Source organism: Natrix helvetica, assembly GCF_964273705.1.
Source record: "Natrix helvetica genome assembly, chromosome: 2".
NCBI classification, from domain to species: domain Eukaryota; kingdom Metazoa; phylum Chordata; class Lepidosauria; order Squamata; family Natricidae; genus Natrix; species Natrix helvetica.
The window spans coordinates 57,414,655-57,437,474 of NC_138552.1; the positions used below are offsets into that span (position 1 = coordinate 57,414,655).

The window sequence follows — 22,820 nt, forward strand, 5'->3', positions numbered from 1 at the left end:
TTACTAACTTGGATGTAGTATGTTTTGCTGAAGGCATGTTGGAATTTCATTGTAACTCACAGAAGGTACTTTGATTCTATTGTTGACATGGAAAGAGAAACAAGGAATAGTGAGAATGAATACCAGTAAGAAAGATGCTTTTCTTTTATTCTCTTGCATTTGCTCCATTCTCATTGCCTCCTTGCATATTCTTGATCTACAGGTGAAATTCCTAAAGTTTGCATAAACTAAAATAAAGCATGAAGTAGATCTGGCACTTTAATTTCATTAAACACCTTGTAACTGGTAAAGATTAATGTATATATCTCTTGCTAATTCTTTCCAATTACCTAGTTCATATAAATTCCCACGCCTGGTTAATTATGCCGAAGTCAAGAGGTAATTTTTTAACAGTATTTCCACAACAGGGGAATTTTCTCAGCATAACCTTGCCCTCTAGTAGAAACTCTCAGCAGATTAGGCACTCTGACTTAAGTCCATTCATTTTCAACTCAAGCCTAATTGCTGCCGACTAGCTGCCACAGGTACCTGGCTATTGTACACATAAAGAATGTTGCTCTTTCTGAGAACAAATAAGGAAAGATTAATTGTTTGTTTCATTTCATCCCCAGAGAAATGTGGGCCCTTAATCAAGAAAAATAATTTATCCTGTTGATTTGGCTTATTTGGAGCGATGCATAATTGTGGAAAAGAACAGGGTGGACATGCATTTTGCAAGAAATGTAGCCATGTGCTTTGCTCAGGAGACAAAGATAAAATGAAATAAATATAAGACAATGCTGAAATGGATGGGGATGGCTCACATTTCTCATAGTAAGTAATTCGGCTGTTGGGCTTTTATTTGAACCAATATTGCCAGGTAGTATTGTCATTTGTTTTGTCTACTTCTTTGGAAATCTAATCAAGGAGACAATAGTGCAAGTGGGGGGAGAACTTCTTCTCCAAATTGTCCTTAATTGCTAGAACACAAAGTGAGCTAAACACTCTGGTGTTTCCAATTAAAGAATCTGTTTCAAGCAAGCACCATTAAATCTATCTTTCCTTGTCTGATAAATAAGCTATCAAAGACTGGAACAGATTAATTGAGAGCAATTAATTCAAGGCTTAGTATAAAAGTCAGACAAAACCAATGCTGTCAATGACTACAAATGTGACATAAAATAAATTATTTCTTGGATTAGAAATATTTTAGCCCTTACTATCTCATTACCCTAGTCAGCAAAACACACAAGAGAACACAGGTCAATTTTCTGCTGTTCCAGTGTAGGTTCTGTACATTTGATTTTGGCCAAACTCTTTATAGTTGCTTTCATTGACAATGGTGCAACAGGAGTAGTTTGAGAACTTTATCTGTTTTCTTTGGTGATGAATAGTACATGAGAAGGCAAAACAAAATAATTGACTATTTCTCCATATGTATATACCTAGAATTAAATGCATGCACATATTCTGTAGACAGATGGACAGACATAGATACTTTTGAGAGAAACTTTGTTTTGAATATTTCATGAATGTTGTCTTGTTGTAATTCAGTAGTGAGTTTCCTAAACTATTAACACTAGATCTATTGAAATTACAATCTCCAGGTTTCTCAGCTTTCTGTGTCAGTTGGTGGTTCTAAAAGATGCAATTCAACACATTCACGGTGCTTTCCTAGACATATATTCAACTTTAAAATAATATTCTCTATTTTCACTAAATAGAGTTTAAGTCAGTTTCATCTCGCACCTTTTGTAGCTTTCAATATTTTATCATAATTAATTTCCAGGACCCTAACTTTCATAAGTAGGATTGGGAAGGCTTCAGGGTAGATCGGTACTATACTGCCCTGCTCCCAACATACACACATATGGACGGCAATAATTCTACATGTGTTTATTCAAACCCCCTCCCTCCCAAATATGTCCTCAGAAAGCACCGCCCTTGCACAGGTCCAGATTCTGAGCTCAGTATCACAAGAGTCACTGGGTAACTGAGTTCCATAGGTACACATGAAGTCCAGGAAAGCAATCCATGGGTTGACTGGGTCAGGATACACAGCTCAAACACACAAGGCACAGAACTGGATACGTTGCTCCAACGACGTTCAAGTCCTCAGGGCGGGATTAAATAGGAGATGCTGCTGTAGCTCTGTATGAAAGGTGAAGTTGCCTCCTTGCAAGTAGTCTAGCTGCCAGCCATTGTGCCTGTCTCCTTTCTGCTCTATGTGTCCTTGGATCAGGAGGAGGTGTGGACTCACTTCTTTCTTATTGCTAATGGACAACAGCTATTCTCAGTCCTTTCCTGGAACCTCCTGGCCAACTTGCTACAGCTGTTGCTTGCCTCAATCAGCCTCAGCTTGTTGCTTGGCTGCTCTGTCAGACCAGCACTTTCCAAGTCCCAATCTTGACCACCACTCAGCTCCACACTTTCCTCTGCTAACTCAAACTTTACCTCTTCCTCAGAAATTGCATCTGCAGAGGGTCTGGGAGCAGATCCATGACAGATACACACACAGAGAGATTAGTGAAATATGATTTCTTTAATTAAAGATAAAAGTAAGTGTTCCAGGCAAACCAAGTTACCACTAAATAAATCGTGCATAAGTGCACCAGCGTGACTACCTCCCTGTCCTACTGTTCCCATCTATTTGTATTCATTTCTTTCGTTTATATCCATGTTTATATTTATACCTGCTACCTTGTACATGTTTGGCAAACTAATAAATACAAGTGCAAATCCATTGGATTTTTGTTGTATTAATGTTTTATTGTATTATTAGTGCTAAATTTCTGAAAGAGATTAATTTCTTGCTGTTCATTTTCTCCACACATGATTTTATGTACTCTAGTCATTTCTCTCCTCAATTGAATAATCCTAGAATGTACAGGTACTCCTTGTTTAAGGATCATTCGAACATCAACTTTCAAATTTATGATAGTGCTGGATTAGGACACATGACTGGTTCTTGTAGATGCAGTAATCACAACATCGATGCAGTCATGTGATTGTGATTTGGGTAACTGGCAATTGGCACACAATTAAGACAATTGCAGTTTCTTGTGATCATATATAATCACAACTTGTGACCTTTCCTGCCAGGTTCCAACAAGCAAAATCAATGGGGAAGCTGATCTGTTACATTTTGTGACTGCATTGCTTAGTGACAGAGTTGTAAGTCCCAAAAGTATGTATTGCCCATTTTTCTCTTAGGAGCAGTTCAACACACACACACACACACACAGAGAGACACAGAGAGAGAGAGAGAGGAAGGGAGAGAGAGAGAGAAAGAAAATAATTTTGATTGCCATCTACTGCTTTTCCCCCAAGGCCTATTATATGATTTTTGAGATGTGCCAATCAGAACCATACACAATATTCCAGATGCAAAAGTCCAATATATTTCTATAATGGCATTTTAATATTGACAGTTTTATTTTCAATTACTTTCCTAGTAATTCCTTGCATGGAATCTAATATAAATATTTCAAAAGAAGGTAGATTCTTGGAAGAAAGTTTTTAGGTTGATTGTATTTAGTGTCTGTAAAGGCATTAGGTTCAATCAAAATTTGGCCTACTTGAGATAGCAAGATTTTAACCCAAATTGATCGGGAATGAACATTTAACTTGAATTCCAAGCTATTTATATCTAGTTGGGAAAAGCTATGGAAGGCCTTGGCAGTAGAACATATGAAATACAATACATTCTCAGTGGTAGCTTTTTTTCTTCATAATTAGGGACACGGTGTATGGACATTTCTGACACATTTCTAGGAATAATATTAAAGATAATAATTCTATAAGACTGCTGGTTTTGTAATTAAATCATTCCCAAGACTAAATTGTAAGGAAATAACAGGGAATCCAGTAGCAAAAAAGAAAAGATTATATAAAATTGGGAGATATTTCAAGTAAGTTCTCATTCCCTCACCCCCATTCTTCCTAAATACAATGTTGGGGAGAGTAAATTATTGACCCAGTTTTAGGGAATAGTTCACTAATCTTATTCTAAGGCAGGAAAAAGGATAAAAATTTAGATGGTATCAGGAAAAAATGTTGCTTGGCTTTGTAATCGTGGTTTGTCAGTCTACAGAAAGAATCAAATGGCTTCAATCACACCATCAGGACTATCCTCTTGACATTTTTTTTAACCATACCCTGCAGTACTCTTGTATGGATCTCTTAAATTGCTCCTTTCATTTTCTTGTATTTAACGCAAAACCCTTCATATATAAAATTAGGAAAGCACAAGTTCTAGAGAACAAGAGTTACAATGAAATACTTCTGATTGAGAAAGAATTACACTGCTCAATTCATTCTGTAAAAAATTAATCAGTTTGTCACCCAAATAAATGACTAGAGCACATAAAATGTGGAACCGGGTGACCCCTAAAAGAAAATCAATTGAAGTTCATATTTCATGGGTCTATAATTGTTAGTGGAACAGATCACATTTTTAAAAATAAAAATACTGCATTATTATAGATAATTCCTATTTACAATAGTGATGGGGTTGAGGATTGTTATTGTCTGCCTTATTCCATAAACAACAAAGTCAGATTTTCTTACACTGTTCGTCATTCTGTATTTGAGCTTAGTTAAAAATATTTCAGGCATACATATAATGCCTGAGATTTCTGCAGCTGTGGCAAAGAAAGAAAGACTTTTGTACTCCCTCTTCTGTGAAGTTATCAGTTTGTTAGAAGTTGAACCCACAAAGAGGGGCTCGTTTTAGGTGTTCCTTTTCCATCAAGGAGGCAACAAATCTTGCTTCTCTAAAAGCAAAAGCAACATTTTGAAAGTGTCCACCTTATTTTTTCCCCCACCTCTTATTTCAGTCTGATTTTATTTTTACAAAGCTGCTGGAAGATTCCTATCCCACTGTGGACTGAGATGTCATATAGATAGAGAAAATGTCGCTCGCTTTATGGATTACTGTTAGGTCAACAAAACTTTGGCAGCATTGATTAACTTGACAGTGAGTACAGCAGTACATTTATCACTTATGGCTGTGCTGTAGAAAATCTAATAAGAGGCAAACAATTCCCCTTAGAGTAGTAACAGGTTCACTGTGCCTAACGGTGCATGCACTGGAAATTTCTGCCTTTAAATTATACTCTTCCTGCTAGTTGGGTCATTGACTTGAAGCTACTGCATTTACCCGTGAACCATGTTCTATATTATTTATTTGATCAAAATCATGTGGTTTATAGAGCTATGGTTACACTGAAGATAGCTCTGGAGTTTAAGAAGTAATAATTGATAGTTAAAAATTTCCTATTAAAGTTTGCTGTGCTGTGCTATATAAAAGCTGGCTGCCTACTTTTTTGAAGCTTGAACAATTCATCACAGGGGACATTAACAGAAAATGATGGAAATCAGCATGTGCAGATATAACACACATTTTAGAAATAAAAGCTTTTTATATATTTGATCAGCAGTGCTGTGTAAAATGCATGCATATGGGGGCATATTACATTGTATTGTAACATTATACTATTATACTATATGATACGATACGATACGATACTATACTATACTATACTATACTATACTAATATTGGAATTTGAAAGGCTAATGTATGGAAGCATTACTGAAATCTTTGAAATAGAATAACAAACAATGAGTTATAACTCAGTGAGTTATAAACAAACTGACTTTATATATTGTCTAGAACAAATTAATTCACACTTATTAGTGTGTTATTCATATAAAGAATCAGAGGATGTAGATAGGGATCTCATCTTTTACTCATCTGAATATGCTCCAGGGTTGTTTAAATATAATCTTGTACATATTCGAGGTTGATGTCAGATGTTTCCATCCCTTCCTTTATGTAGAAATTATTATTTTTAGTTTATTACTCATTATAGCTAACTGAATAACAGTGCCCTATATTGATTTTTAAATACTGAAATATTTGTTATAAACTCCAAAACTATTTGAAATCTGGGGTGTCTAATACATTTAATATTTATCTTCTAATAACTATGCATTGTTTTTCTTTTTCAAATATTTCCAATTTCTGATTGTACTTTTAATCATCTATGTCCTTCAAGGATGTTGAAACTGAATAAATGTGAATTTCAAACTATCAGACTGATTACATATTGCATTAGGCCATTAAGCATGGCTTCCGCAGTAGTACACTCATGTCCTCTAAGCAATAAATGAACCTCATGCTTCTTAATTTGTTATTTTTGAAAACACTATTTTGAAAACAGAAAAAAAAAACAGATCCAGGAAACTACAGACCTATCAGCCTGACCTCAATAGATTCTGGAAAAGATAATCAAGCAACAAATTAGTGAACACCTAGAAGCAAACAAAGTAATAACCAAAAGCCTACATGGGTTTGTCAAAAAAAGATCATGCCAGACTAATCTTATTGCATTCTTTGATAATGTGACAAAATTAGTGGCCCAGAGGAATGCCATCGATATAGTTTACTTGGACTTCAGTAAGGCATTTGATAAGGTAGACCATAACCTACTACTAGATAAAGTAGAAGAATGTGGATTAGACAGCATCGCCACCAGATGGATTCGTAACTGGCTGACCAACCACACTCAATGTGTAGTCCTCAATGGAACTGCATCTTCATGGAGGGAAGTATGCAGTGGAGTACCCCAAGGCTCTGTTTTGGGCCCAGTACTCTTTAACATCTTCATCAATGATTTGGATGAGGGAATAAATGGGGAACTCATCAAATTTGCAGATGACACCAAGCTGGCAAAAATGGCCAACACTCCAGAAGATAGGCTTAAGATACAGAAGGATCTTGACAAACTTGAACGTTAGGCACTATCTAATAAAATGAAATTCAATGGTGAAAAGAGTAAGATTCTACATTTAGGCAACAAAAACGAAATGCACAGGTACAGTAAAGGTGGTACCTTGCTCAACAGTAGTAACTGTGAAAGGGATCTTGGAGTTCTAGTGGACAACCATTTAAATATGAGCCAGCAGTGTGCAGCAGCTGCCAAAAAAGCCAACACAGTTCTAGGCTGCATCAACAGAGGGATAGAATCAAGATCACGTGAAATGTTAATACCACTTTATAATGCCTTGATAAGGCCACACTTGGAATACTGCATTCAGTTCTGGTCGCCACGATGTAAAAAAGATGTTGAGACTCTAGAAAGAGTGCAGAGAAGAGCAACAAAGATGATTAGGAGACTGGAGACTAAAACATATGAAGAATGGTTGCAGGAACTCAGTATGTCTAGTTTAATGAAAAGAAGGACTAGGGGAGACATGATAGCAGTGTTCCAATATCTCAGGAGTTGCCACAAAGAAGAGGCCGTCAAACTATTCTCCAAGGCACCTGATGTAGAACAAGAAGCAATGGGTGGAAACTAATCAAGGAGAGAAGCAACTTAGAACTGAGGAGAAATTTCCTGACAGTTAGAACAATTAATCAGTGGAACAGCTTGCCTCCAGAAGTTGTGAATGCCCCAACACTGGAAGTCTTTAAGAAGATGTTGGATAGCCATTTGTCTGAAATGGTATAGGGTTTCCTGCCTAGGCAGGGGGTTGGACTAGAATACCTCCAAGATCCCTTCCAACTCTGCTTTAGGAAAGTTTTAACTTTTGGAATGTATTTTTCCAAAATATACTGTATATTTTGGAAATATACATATATACTATAGCTTTTTCATTATTAGGTAAGAATTGTTTCGTTTGAACAAAATATAAAAAATCCTTGTCACATAATAAAGCAATTTGTAGAGTATTTTTTTTTAATGCAATGTGAAGTAAATACCCTCGGGTATTGGTTTTAGCAGGAACCCGAAAGCCAACCCAGAGAAGAAATGCTTGATCATTCAAAGAACAGGAAATAATATGGTGAATCCCAATTCTTTTTCTTTCTTTTTTTAAATAAAAAAAATTATTTTTAATTTTCAAAACAAACACAACACAAAGAATCCTTCTTTACATACTGTAGAAAGTGTATGAGTTGGTTACAAAAAGGCTTTCGTGCATCTCTTCCACAGTCAACAAACATAATTCATATTAACTCAAGTATTTTAACTCAGATATTTATGCATGTTACCATCATCATACCTCCATTTTCATTTGACTATAATTGTTTAAACGTCTTTCATCATAAAATATACCAAGATTTAATACATAACCATATACTGGCATTTCGTTTACTATTTCTAAAATCCTCCAATAACACTGAATCCTTATGTCCTATTTTAGCTAAACATCCATAATATTTAATAACAAAAGTTTCTAATCCTCCTTTCCAAATCACTGTTTTCAATTTACATCCAGTTTCCTTATGTTGTACCCATATCTATATATACGTTGTTATCATTATCCCTCCTTTATTTAACTATATCCTGTATCATAACATTTCCCCCCTAATAATCAAGACTTAACTGTATCTAAATTAGTTCTTTTTTATTAGTTTTTATATATAATCCAAAAGGATTTCTAATCTTCCTTTCATGGGTACCATTCAATATTCATATCCAATTATTACTTATCATAACACTACACTTTGTATACATTATTATTATTATTATTATCAGTTATTTATTTAACTATATCTATTGTCACTAAATTTCATTAAGTTTAACTAGTTTTAAATTATAGTCTTCCATCTATCAACCTGTATCTTTCCAGTAGCAAAACAGTCTCATATCTTGTGCCATTTGTAGTGTCAGTCCTCTAATCATCTCCTTAATCAACTTTGTATGGATTCCTCTTAGCTACTCCTTGCTTATAAAATCTCTCATGTAATTTCGATGTCCTTCTTCTGTTTCCTTAATCAGCTTGTCTTTGATTGTCGGCAGTATTATGAATGTATTAATCAGCTTATCTTTGATTGTCGGCAGTATTATGAATGATATTGCTAATAAAATTTCTCTCTTTAAATCCATAAATTCTTTTGTTTTTTCTTGTTCTGTATCTTGCCATCTGGGATAGATTTTCCCTCCATTTAATTTCTCTTTCAGTATTCCACTGTTTCCATTTTCAGAGACAAACCAATCACCATAAATATCAGCAAATTTAATTTCTTCATATTCATTTTCCTCTTCGATTTTTAGGATTTTAACCACCACTTTTTCCACTTGATAAACATCTCCAACTTCTTCATCATATTTTACTGTTAGATGCTCTAAGTCTTCCAATTTCTTCTCTATCTTCTCATATGTGTGATCATTTCTGTATTTCTGAGAATATCTTTTGCAGACTTAAAGTTTCTTTCTGCTGTTGAAATTGTGCCATTATCTAAAGCTAACAAACACTGCTGCTCTGGCTTGGGAGGTTTTAACAAGATTAAGCATAGATTCACAATAAAGTTTTATTTTCACTTTTCTCTGGTTAAAGATATACTTCAAAGGGACATCTGTATGCTTTTCTTTTTATCACTTTCTATAAACAAGCAGTGAGACCTTGGAGGGCCAAGCCAGGATAATCAGTGAGAAAAGTAAGAATGTTTCATTTCCAATACACAAACCTCCAGCCTCTGAGTAGCAGTATTATTGTTGCAATTTTTTTGTTTCTTTTTGTTTCTCTTTTGTATTTCAAGAAAAAAAAAAGTCCAATTCTTGAATGAGTTAGAAGAACACCCACAGTAATGAAAGAGGAGAATTTTAGTGCATAGGTTACAAAGAATAATAAAAGAAAAAAAGATAGAAGAAAACTTAATCCATTCGTTTTAAAAGGCTTGCATAAATTCCATCCATGAAAATAGCTTAAAAAGTAAGATAACCCAGTCCAAAACCATTCCAAACTTAAATCCACCGCTTATTTCTTCTGTTCTTCAATTTAAATTAATTTTAATTTTTTTATAGGCAGTGTCTTTTAAAACGGTAAAAATTCCTCACCAGCTGGAAACACTTTCTCTTTCCGTATTCTTCCATTTTGGAGCTGCCCCGACTTCATCAGCCTAATGGCTGGATTTTTTGTTGCCGGCTTGAAGAACTTCTCTTGGATCGATCAACGACTTTGCAATGTCCCTGAGATCAGCAAGACATATTCTTCCTGTTCACTGTCTCTGCAGGATGGTTTAGCTCTGATTGGACCACCCAGTGGCAAAAGTATTGGCTGCGGTCTCAGAGCATTGAGACTGCATGTCCGTATTTTTGCAATGTTGGCTCCTCCCCCCTAATTCTTTTTCTTTTGAATGTAAATAAATGGTGGGGTCCATCTTGCTTTAAAAACAGCAGTAGTCACCACCTAAATTCAAGGATTTGTATAAAGGAAGTCCTCCCACCATTTGCCTTCTTAAGTGTGAAGACCTGAATATTGATTAGCTATCACACTGGCATCAGAACTACTCTTAGGATTCAATTTTTTGTTGTTGTTTTGCATATTTTATTGATCAAAAGTGGTAAATGAGCGTCAAGCGTGCAAGAAGACGATGAATTGTTTACTTGCATAAAATAACCTTTCAATAAGGGAAGATGCATTGCTCACACTTTTGGTGCTGATCTGCTGCTCAAAGCAGATGGCATTCAGCTGCTATTGATTGGCTCCTATAGTTACAGAACAGCACGTAACTAAGTATGCTTGTTTCAGGTGGGTTTTGGTGTGTTGTGCGCTGTTCCCACCATACTTTTTTCCCCCATTTATAAACAGAGATACAGACAGTGTCCTTGTTTTAAAAAAGGAAGACAAATTTAACTTGAAAATTAATTCAATAACCGAGGAAGGAAAGTTAGTTTAAATGTAAAAACAAAGCAGATGAAAAGTATCAGTTATTTTGGTCAAGGAATACAAGCATTAATTTCTAAATGATCATCTAATATTGTCACATTTATAAATTTAACACTAAGTTCCTTAAGGACAATAAAATACTTCTTTGTAATTTATTATACACACATATATACATACATCCTTGCCTTGTGCATATGATGGATTTCATTACAATCCTAGGTTTGCTAGTTTTCTATAATTCTCAAGATATGTGTGCTGATGCGGGTGGGAGCATGTGACAGCAATTGCTACACACCTTTGTTCTTCTGGAGTGTCATTTGACAGATCTGCTCAATTAGGATACTCCCATATGACATGCAACAGCCAAACTTTACATGGCTTCCAGCTATGTATTTCAGTCCATCAAATTCTTGATAAATGTTTAGGATCTGTGGCTGTTTCTTAGATTCTTCTAACTTCATTTCTCCAATGTTGTGAATGGCAAACAATAGAATTGGCAATGATTCTCTGCCCCTAGATAACAGATATCATGAAATTGTTGATCTCCGAAGTTGACTTCTTATTATCCATGACCATTGACCATATTGGACAGGCCAATGGGATTTAGAATCCTTCTTCTTAAAAGCCACAACTGCAGACATGATACTTGTGAGCTACATTAACCAAGTTCTGTAGATTTAATCTCCTCTTTCTTGCAGAAGAAAATGGGTCCAGATCTTAATGTCCGTTGTCATGAAGATAATGCTATGAACTGACTTTTAACTCTTAGCATTTGCTTAATTTTCCAAAATATTATAAAGTTAGATTACATTCAGAACAAACTTTTAATTTAGGGAAAATCAGAAAGGTGATGCAGAATCACCTTTCTGAAGTCAGCTTTTAATTTTTTTATCTATATCAATGTGATATATTCATAATGTTTTAATTGCATGTGTACTTTAAATATAATGGTACAAAAGCTTGCATACATCTTTGGACTTTTGTATGATTATTATTCTGACTATAAAGTTTTTTTCCACTTCATCATAGAAAATATAGGCTGAGATATATACAAAGAGGCAAGAAGCAAACACTATGAACACCAAAAATAGAAAATATCAGTGCTCATCAGATTTCAGGCAGAAAGTGATGCCCATTCAATGATCCTGTGAGGCTTTTTTAAAATTATTCCTGCTATAGATAAATTCCAATTAATTTATTTGCTTAGGTTTGTGTGCACTCCACTAATCCATGTAGATTTAGAGTAGTTTACAAAACCCTCTTCAGTATAAAGATTAAATATGGCATATCAAGTTAACAAAAAAAATATCATTATACTTCCCTATTCCCAGCTCTTTGCAATAGCTAGGACTGTAATGGCTTCCCAGAATGTTAATAGGGAAGAAGTTAATCTAATTTGCTGGATGATGCTGGTCCAAATAAAAGCAGCCATCAGTGAAAAAACCCATCACCAGGTTCCCTGCAGATGGCATTTTCTTAAAGGATCAATTCCAAAGGCTCCACCTTCTAATCTATCAGGAGGTGGTCTAAAAGAACTGACTCAGGAAGAGAAGAGGAGAAATATAAACTGAAATATGGGCAGTTTTAAAGGGATATTTGAATCCTTTTATCCTTCTCTCCCTCCCTTCCATCGGCACAAACACGGCCAGTAGCATGGGATAATATTTTCTATATGGGTATTTTGATTGTTTTCTTAAATTGTGAAGAAAATAAGCCCTAACTTATTTCACCCTAACAGCTGACCACTAACAGAATCTTAAAACACTGCTGAAGAAATGGGAATAAGCTTTTTTTAAAATACAGTCCCATTATGAGAAAGAACAAAACTAGTGTGAATTAGGAAGGCACATCTATTTTTCCTTTTTCTAAAAAAAAAAAAAAAACTCTCACAAAACGGAAGGTTCATTTTTGGGTTAGGTGAAAAACATTCCAGACTGCTTCTTGACTTTCCAATGGGTGATATTCTTTTGCTAACTTTTTCTTTTATCATTGTTAGAGCCCTTTAAGCGACTGCCATAGACAAGGCAAACAGGAATATATACTACAAAATGCTCTATAAAGACCGCAGGTTGAAGTCCCAGTGGAGGCTGATGCTCCTGCTTTCTTACTGTAGCTAGAATGTATTGATTTTTTTTCCCTCCCCCATTTTAGCTGCACCACTGAATTAGATATTGTGAAGCATCTTTCTTTGTGAAGACAGGAAAAAACTGTCATGAACTTTTTCACCCTAACAATAGGGCATTTCAGACTAAAAGATTGCAATAACGATTGAAGCCTTCAAAAACAAAGCTTCTTAATGTATCCCACACTGACTGTTCCTGCCCAAAAGATAGCTGTAGATCTTGAGGAAATAGGAGGGCAGATTGGGGAGGGTGGCATGCGTTTTTAGAGCTGTTTTGTGTGTTAAAAAGAAAATCAATTGATGAAAACAATGCAGTCCTCTGGTGCGTTCTCAGGTTATCACAGTGGTCTCATCCAAGTTCTCAGCAAGCTGTTCAGTTACTATTATAATTGGCTGATGAGTAGGTTTGGACCTAGCTAGAATGCCAGAGTTCGATTTCATGGTTGTCCTCTGTGAAGATGTGTCACCATTTAATCCTAGCTTTAGTGACATTTTTTTAAAAAAAGGAAGCACATGGGAAATCATTATGCTGTTTATATGTCTCCCATCCTGGAGAACATTATCCTATGATATTTTAGCGCTGTTTTCTAGTGCATGATGGTATCTAGCGAAGGTTAAGGCAGAACAAGTCCCTTTGCAATTGTGTGACTATATTTCACTTACTGAAGGAGAAATGATAACTGACAATTAAGAATTCAGAATGTCACTAGGAAACATGCTCAGCTGACCAACAAATCCTCCGGGAGGATGCTTCTTATGAACCTAAGAAGATAGAAAAATTGGGATATTATGGTTTTGTTATATAATATCCTTTCTTAAGGCTGTATCGTTTCTAGTAAACATTCCTAGGTTTTTTTAAAAAAATACTCTCAGTGTAGTTAATTAATTGTAATTAATGTAAAGGAAGCAATGAAAATATCACATAAACAATGATATTTTGATTTCTTTCTAGTTTATATATTATCTTTACGTTTATGTAATCACTTCATTTTTACATGTAGTTGGATCTAGATTTACCAAACCAGACTTTTTCTAAAGCAGCGTTTTCATGATAGAATTTGACATCCCATTCCCTTCCCCTCACCCAAAGTTTTCTTTGAAATATCTGGAATTTTAGAAATATTTTGGAAAGTACAGCTTTTTGATTTGCTTTTCTATAGTACCCTACCAAATTCATTCCTGCTTTTCTGCCAGATTTTATCCCTAAATATTCTAATTCTAACACTACTTTTTCCTTCTCTAAGGATTATTTATGTATCATCACATTTTGTTTTAAAATCTAGCCTAGACAGTGTTTTATTAGTGATTGGGTGATGTTGGACCAGTCACTGTCTGTCATCCTGATTCAACTAACAGCATTATTGTTGTGAAGAAAATAGGAGGAGAAAGCAATATTAGGAAAGTTCACTACCTCGGATTATTTATAAAAATAATAAATAATAATAATAAAGCCGGGATACCATTTTTTCTCACATCTGGACTAAGGATTCACCCTCACTTTCTCTACTACTTTCAAACAGCTGTCATTGGTGCTGCTCCTAATGAATCATCCATTAGAGTGTGAGAGGAGGGGGTTTCATACTACAGAATGGAAAATTCGCTGATTATGAAAATAAAATTTTGATGCGGAGATATTTTGTATAAGTTAAGTGTATTTATATTATACACCATAACCTACTACTAGATAAAGTAGAAGAATGTGGGTTAGACAGCATCACCACCAGATGGATTCGTAACTGGCTGACCAACCGCACTCAGCGTGTAGTTCTGAATGGAACTGCATCTGCATGGAGGGAAGTATGCAGTGGAGTACCCCAAGGCTCTGTTTTAGGCCCAGTACTCTTCAACATCTTCATCAATGATTTGGATGAGGGAATAAATGGGGAACTCATCAAATTTGCAGATGACACCAGGCTGGCAGGAATAGCCAACACTCCTGAAGATAGGCTTAAGATACAGAAGGATCTTGACAAACTTGAATGTTGGGCACTATCTAATAAAATGAAATTCAATGGTGAAAAGAGTAAGGTTCTACATTTAGGCAACAAAAACGAAATGCACAGGTACAGTATAGGTGATACCTTGCTCAGTAGTAGTAACTGTGAAAGGGATCTTGGAGTCCTAGTGGACAACCATTTAAATATGAGCCAGCAGTGTGCAGCAGCTGCCAAAAAAGCCAACACAGTCCTAGGCTGCATCAACAGAGGGATAGAATCAAGATCACGTGAAGTGTTAATACCACTTTATAATGCCTTGGTAAGGCCACGCTTGGAATACTGCATTCAGTTCTGGTCGCCACGATGTAAAAAAGATGTGGAGACTCTAGAAAGAGTGCAGAGAAGAGCAACAAAGATGATTAGGGGACTGGAGACTAAAACATATGAAGAACGGTTGCAGGAACTGGGTATGTTTAGCTTAAGAGAAAGAAGGACTAGGGGAGACATGATTGCTGTGTTCCAATATCTCAGAGGTTGCCACAAAGAAGAGGGAGTCAAACTATTCTCCAAGGCACCTGAGGGTAGAACAAGAAGCAATGGGTGGAAACTAATCAAGGAGAGAAGCAACTTAGAACTGAGGAGAAAATTCCTGACAGTTAGAACAATTAATCAGTGGAACAGCTTGCCTCCAGAAGTTGTGAATGCCCCAACACTGGAACTCTTTAAGAAGATGTTGGATAGCCATTTGTCTGAAATGGTATAGGATTTACTGCCTAGGCAGGGGGTTGGACTAGAAGACTTCCAAGGTCCCTTCCAACTCTACTATTGTATTGTATTGTATTATTGTATTATGTCTTGCCGCCTCTGGTGGCCTAGTTTTCAAAATAATATATAATACAAGTAGTCCTTGACTTACAACCTTTCATTTAATGACTGTTCAAAGTTACAACAGCACTGAAAATTGACTCCTGACCATTTTTCGCACTTAACAACAGTTGCAGAATTCCCAAGATCACATGATCAGAATTTGGATCTTGGCAACTGGCTTAGTTATGATGGTTGCAGTGTCCCGGGCTTCTGTGATCACCTTTTACAACCTTCTGACAAGCAAAGTTGGGGGGGGGGGGGGAATCAGATTCACTTAACAACTGTATTACTAACTTCACATCTGCAGTAAATCACTTTACTACTATAGCAAGAAAGATCGTAAAATGGGACAAAACTCACTTTAAAAACTGTCCTGCTTTGCACCAGAAATTTGGGGCTCAATTTTGGTTGTAAATCGAGGGCTATCTGTATGATAAAAAAAAATTGACAAATATTGCTAAGGTTTAGGGAAAATAATGGAAATGATTGCATCAAGCAAAAAGAAACCAGCCCAAAACATTGATATAAATATCTGAGTTGCTTTAACAGGCGTGTTTTGAAAACAAAAGATTAGAGTATTTGGTAGAGAAGTTTTTTCCAAAATACTATTCTTCTTATTCTTCTTCTTCTTCATCATCATCATCATCATCATCATCATCATCTTTTAACAAAGCCATAATCCCTTGCAGGGTGGAGTCTGAGGAATTGAATGGAGCAAACAGAGTGTTTAATGGTCAGGTGGTCTTCCTGCCGCCAATGTGGAATTTTGTTCAGCAGATACATTCTTGTTGTGCCCAGAGAGAGAAATATCTGCCTCTACCTAGGATCGAACCCACAGCCTCCTGATTGTGAGGCGAGAGCTCCACCTCTAGACCACCGCACCATTCCTTATTTCCAATATACCATTAATGCGCAATATATTCATGAATATCAAACTACAATTGCCATAATACCTAAACATAAGCCATTCTGTCAATGGCTGCTGGGAACTGAAACCTGACAAAATTTGGAGTGCTCAAGTCCCCACTTTTGTTTACAGAGACAAGACAATATCAAATCTATAATTTCAGGTCCTGGCTTGCTCGGTTAAATCAAGCATTCCAAATTTTCAAAGCCTACAGTTCTTTAAAGGTTTCATCACAGCTTCCCTAATGCAGCTGCCAAACCACAACTTTGAATATAAAATTAAAAATTCATTATTATGTACATAAGTAGCAATCAAATTCATTTTATTTATTTAGTTCAATTATATTTTATTAATTTAATTCTGCTCTTGGTCTTGTATAATTATTTTTCCTGATTCTTCTTCGTATGACCTTGGCATATCACGATCCCCCTTCCCCTACCCTGAGTCACCATAAAACTTAACCATGGATCTATAGCAGTGGTGGGTTCCTACCGGCTCGGCTGAACCGGTAGTGGTTTAGCAGCCTTGGTCGCTGAAACCAGCAGTGGCCCAGGCCCGCCACCCCCCAAACCCTGAACAATTTTTATTGCACTGCGCATGCGCACAGATTGTGCAGCAAGCGCGCGTGCAAAGTGCACACAAGCGAAACGGCAGTAGTGCCTGCCTGAACCCACCCCTGATCTGTAGGCTATACTATCAGAATTATTAAAAACAAAATCCGAAGTTGATGCTTTTAAGCCACCTTTGGAAGACAAGAAAGGAAAGTTCATAAGCTTGAGGTCCATTCATGGAATGCTGAAGTACAATTTAGGATTAGCTCTGACGTCAGCCAATAAAAATATATTAATAGTGACTTTGTAGCCCAGATACACTTCAATAGATCTAAATGACCTACAGATTAAAGCTTTTCTCTCACTATATTAAAAGTGTATTTAATTGCCTGCAGAGTTTTTTCAATATTTTCCCTCAATACCTAGATTAGTGACTATTAGGACTTTGTTTTCCTTGAGTTAACAGTCTGTATTGTTATTCCATTCACATATCCTTTAACTTACATCCCCCACCACCCCTCCTTCTGTGAATAACTAAAATGCAAAGCAAGATGAATTTTGTAGCAGTAGAGTGCTGATTTTACAAAATGCAAATGAAAAAGACATTTAATGTAGAATTCTTATGTAAAGGTGAACTGAAAGGCTTTCTAAATACCAGAAAATAAGAGTTTCAGCCAGGGTGGTCAGCAGTTGTATGAGATACAACTCAGCCTACCAATACCTGCTGGCCTGGAAGAAGCCATCCAATGACTGTTGGCATGTCCAGATAAAGCACAGCCAACAATCTGAAGCAGCTGGGTGAGTATTTTAAGAACAAGAGTGGGAACGGGTGGTAATCATGGAAATATATTCCAAAATTTCTGCTGGGTTTTAAAATTTTATTTATCTTTGGCAAACCTACCAGATTTGCAGTTTGGCCAACTGGCAGGGAACTGTATACCCAACAGATCTGGACGGTTTCAGTTTGGGGGGAAATATATATTTACTTTTTTTTCTAATTCATCGTTTTTATATAATTACCTGATCTTCTTTAAAAAAATAGAACTTGGGTTTATATCTACAGAAGAGTTAAGACCTCATCGTATTTCCTTTTTTAAAAAAAATTGAAGTGTATTTTCTGTTCTGAGCATATTTTCTTCACTTTCTCTTTGTTGTGGCACCCAACCAAATAATGGACTTATGGATGGTTGTAATAGAGGCTGAATTACTATAGCGGTGTGAACAAATGAACTTTTCAGCCAGCCCTACAAGACTCTTATCCTATAACAGTGATGGTGAACTTTTTTGTAAAGGCGTGCCAAAATTGTGTGGTGCTATCACGCACGCGTACCCACATCTACAATCCAATGCGCCCCTTCCCACCTGCGCATATGCACACGACCCCTGCACATGCGTGCACAACTCCCACACACACACATGGGTGGGTGGAGTTTTTGTTTTCCCCAGGCTCCAGAGGCTTTCCTGAAAATCAATTGGCCGGCACACACATGCACGCTGGATCTGATGGCTCGCATGCCGGCAAATATAGCTCTGCATGCCACTATGGCACGCATACCATAGGTTCACCATCACGCTCCTATAAGCAGCAGTATAATTGGACTGCATTGATCAAGACTGTCTTCTACTATTTCACTAATATTGCTCTTGACTTTTGTTTTCTAATCCAAAATCAATATGATATGCTTTTTCATTAGATTTCCTTTTTATGAACTTGTAAATTTTAAAAAAAATCATTTCTCAGTTTTTTTATAAAAATACTTTCTTGTAATTTTTTGGGGGGAGGGAAATGACTTGCACGGATCTTAAAACAGATAAATGATAAATGAGTATTTTGATAAATGATTATTTAAGTGCTATAGACAAGCTTGATGCTGTGATTAAAATGCTGGACTAGAATCAGAGAGGTCCAGTATGAAGTTCCTCCTTAGCCATGGAAAGTCACTGAAAGACTGGGCCAGCTATTTTTCACTGGCCAATCTTTCTTATAAGACTGCTGTGGATAAAAAATGGGAAACAGGGGTGTTCCTAACTGCCATTTTGAACTTCTGAAGAGGAGGACGGATATAAATCTAGCAAATACTGTATACATATTTTGTGGAAACAGTCAAACATAAAAAGTTGGTCCAGAGCCGTGGTGGCAGAGTGGTTAGGGTGAAGTACTGGAGACTACTTCTGCTGACTGCAATTCGGCAGTTCGAATCTCACCAGGCTCAAGGTTGACTCAGCCTTCCATCCTTCTGAAGTCAGTAAAATGAGGACCCAGATTGTTGGGTGTAATATGTTGACTCTGTAAACTGCTTAGAGAGGGCTATAAAGAACTGTGAAGCAGTATATAAGTCTAAGTGCTATTGCTATCCTCTTAATGAAAAGCTTTTTTCCCCTTTCTTTTCAATATCTTCTTTATGCCAGGGCCCTTTTTCTGTGGTCTATTTTCAGCCCTTGAATTAAGTTGAGCTGATCTCTTGGTCTATCAGAATCTTAACTCAAACCTTATGCATTTTTTTCTAGAGTGATATACTTCTCATTCTGTCCTTGTTAATAGTACCATAGTAAGAAAGGATAACTTTTGATTGTAACATTCCCAAATTAGAAATATGTTAGAAAATGTTTGATAAATAAGTATTTAACAATTATAGACATCTTTAAATATATTGCTAATTGCTCCCATATAAAATGATTATGGGTTACATCATCAATTATTTCTTATGAAATATATGGATTTAATCTCCACTGAACTTTGCATTGATTGTCACTTGGACCGGTGATCTTGCACTTAGTCAAGGTGTTTGAGATGAATCTCTGTGTTGTATGCTGATCTATCAAATCAAACACTTCCCTGTCCTTGTTAAGATACATTAAATCTTTCATTAATGAAGCCAGCTAGACTCCCAGATAATCAGAAGACATTTCCCTGGCTGCTGTGATGGATGAATGTTTTTCAGATTCCACTAGCAAAATGACTACTGGATGTGATCATGTTAGACTAAGTGCATTATTTTTATTATTATTTTATTATAGAGTATTGTTTTAGAAAATGAAGAACTTCCCAAGATGTTTCTTGATTTTCTCAACGTTCGTCATTTTCCTTCTCTCCCAAAAGCAGAAAGTTGTGGGTAAGAATTTTATCCAAACAGTTCAAAATACAACAAAATACAATAAATTTACAATTACAATTTCCCTTTATTAATTAAAAATTCATTCACAATTTGTCTCAAAATATTAGATTATTTCCTTAAATGTGGCACTTAAAAATGTTCAAGAAATTCTTCAGTGATTCTATTTTGGATATAAAACAGGGAAATTTTTATTTAATGTGTTTTGGCATTACCATGCTAAGACAGTGAATTTGACTTCATATCTAAGTATTTGGTATAATTTTGCATTAGTCTGATTCAGTAATTCCTCCAGGTTTAGAAGCTTTCCTGATAATGCAGGTCCCTTCTTTAGAAATATCTCATTTATTTCAGTAGAAGGAGTTTATGTATGTCTATGTTCTTTTGAAAAAATAACATTTTACTGTACATACTAAAAAATGCTTTGGGACATTTGAACAAATGTGACCTCTGAAATAGTATTGAAATGACACTAAAAAAAATTGGGTGTGTAGGGTTAAGCATTCATTATCATAAAAATGGAAAGCAGCTGGCATTAAAATAGAAGTTATTTTAAAAATATTTACATTAGAATAATTTTAAAATAATTTGGATAGCTGCTAGATGTCTTTGGATAAAGGATCATAAAAGTTCAGGTGACAGCCATAACGTGCAATTGAGCCTGTTTTTTAATGTGGATTTTGGACACACTTGGGACAGCTGGTTACAGGAAGGCATAAGGCTGTGTTAAAATCTGTTTTAAAAAGAATTAAAGTTTTGCCATTCCTTTTGTGGAATATATATTTTATATGTGTATATTCTAATATTTTAACAAATTATATTCCAGTTCTTTTGAAGAAACAGAGTCTGAAGAATCAAGGTAAGACATTGGTATTCTTAAGTGTTTTTATATGTACCAGATAATGTGAGATGATTAAGAAAATCATCTGTATATTGCAACAGATATGATGAAGACATACACTTCCCCCCACCCACTTTTTAACAAGAAGCAGCATGCAAAGATTTTAGGAGCCACTGTTTTGTATTGTTATTTTGAATTGAATTTTTTTTAAGTGATTATATTGAAGTTAATCAGACATTTAACATTGCATGGTTAAATGTACTCATCCCCAGTTAATTTTGAAAGACAGCCTAACCAAATATTTTGAAGAAGATTTATATGTTACAGTCTCAATATGTTGATATTTGGCTATCTGACAGTTTTTTTATCTTATGCGAATTAACACTTTTGCATTACATTTAGATTTCCTTTTTCCAGATTTCCTATGTAGGTATTTCTGAACCAGAAAAACCTACACTTCCCGATACACTACTATTATAGCAATTCTGGTTTTGATGCCTAGAGATTAAATTTACATGCAGTTAAATCAGGTTATGGTACTATTTTCCTGCCCACAGATCTATATGATGATACAGGTTTTCCTTCTTTATTTACATATTTTGTGTAACAGATGGGTAAGAAATTTATGATACTTTCTTTAAGTGTCCCAAATCCACACAAGGTCTAGCAGCGGAAATAAATTAATGTTGAAGTCTTAAGGGGAAAAAAAGGAATTGAAGTTGCCGACAACTACAATCTTAAACTACTTGCTTTATCCTGAGATTATTTCCAGACAAACTACATAACAACCGAAACAGTTTTAGTACTGTGATCATTAGTCCTGTTGCAAGAAATTAAACCGCTCTGAGCTCAGCTGGATTAGGTTCTGAGTAAATACATACCTATTCCTGGTATTATATGTGATCTTCTACATGTAAGCATTATTCCTTGATGATGTTTTTTTCCCCTTTCCCATAAAACTGATTTATATATATAAGTGGTATCCCTACCCGGTTCGACTGCCTTACTTTATCAAAGCTAGTTTGTAATGTATTTGGTTTAGTGTCCCTTGATGCTGATATTCCTGTTCTTGACCTTTACAGCAAACTGTCCCACCAGCCTGTGTTGCTGTTCCTAAGGGATCCATATGTCTTGCCTACAGCCAATGGTAATCAGACCTGTCATCCATTAACAGCTCTTTACTGATCTGCCCCATACCACAAAAACCACATTGTTATAAATGTATGTTGAGCTCAAATTCTAATAATTTGGCAATACATCAGGAGTTATTTTAATGCTGTTTAAAGTAATTGCTGAAAAATGGTTATTATTTTTTTGCAGACAGCCTTCCTACAAATAAAAATTAAAAATATATTGTTATCTTGGCTCTCTCCTACATCAATAACAGAGCTCTTGGAAGTAAATTTCAAATGGAATGGAATCTTGCAGCACTGCTAATATTTTGATAAGGATTATAAAAACAAACAGTTGGATGAAAAATCTTTTTTGTGTTCTGATATGTGTTGTCTTTTTATTGTAGCTTATGATGTTTCACATAACCTTTGCTAGTTTTCCCCCCTCAAATATTCCCAATATCCAGTGATATCATGATTTTAGACTGTGAAGTGAGCAAAATTAGATGTTTCCAGTACAGCTTATGTTCAAACTAAGTCTTAAACTCCCATCATCTTTAAGGTATAAAATGTACTTGCTGTTGTGATTGATATGGGCTGGGATATAGTACAAAAGAAAGGGTATTTAATTATTCACTCTTGTAATAGTTTCTTTGGTTAAATTAATCTTGCCATTTACTGTTAATTGTGGAAAGTAAAGCCTACAGAAAAAG

At 35.6% G+C, this 22,820-nt stretch overlaps 1 protein-coding gene across 2 annotated transcripts in view; it reads left to right on the forward strand.

Annotated features, from left to right (window-relative positions):
- SNX24 (sorting nexin 24) overlaps nt 1-22,820 on the forward strand; it is an 83,897-nt gene that overhangs the window by 58,368 nt on the left and 2,709 nt on the right. The window contains exons 4-6 of one of the 2 annotated variants that reach the window (XM_081943553.1): nt 20,060-20,154; nt 20,981-21,013; nt 22,078-22,216. In XM_081943553.1, the coding sequence (XP_081799679.1) occupies nt 20,060-20,154; nt 20,981-21,013; nt 22,078-22,180 (231 nt within the window). In that variant the 3' untranslated portion in view covers nt 22,181-22,216. The remainder of the gene's footprint in view (nt 1-20,059; nt 20,155-20,980; nt 21,014-22,077; nt 22,217-22,820) is intronic. The other variant, XM_081943552.1, reaches the window with a different exon arrangement.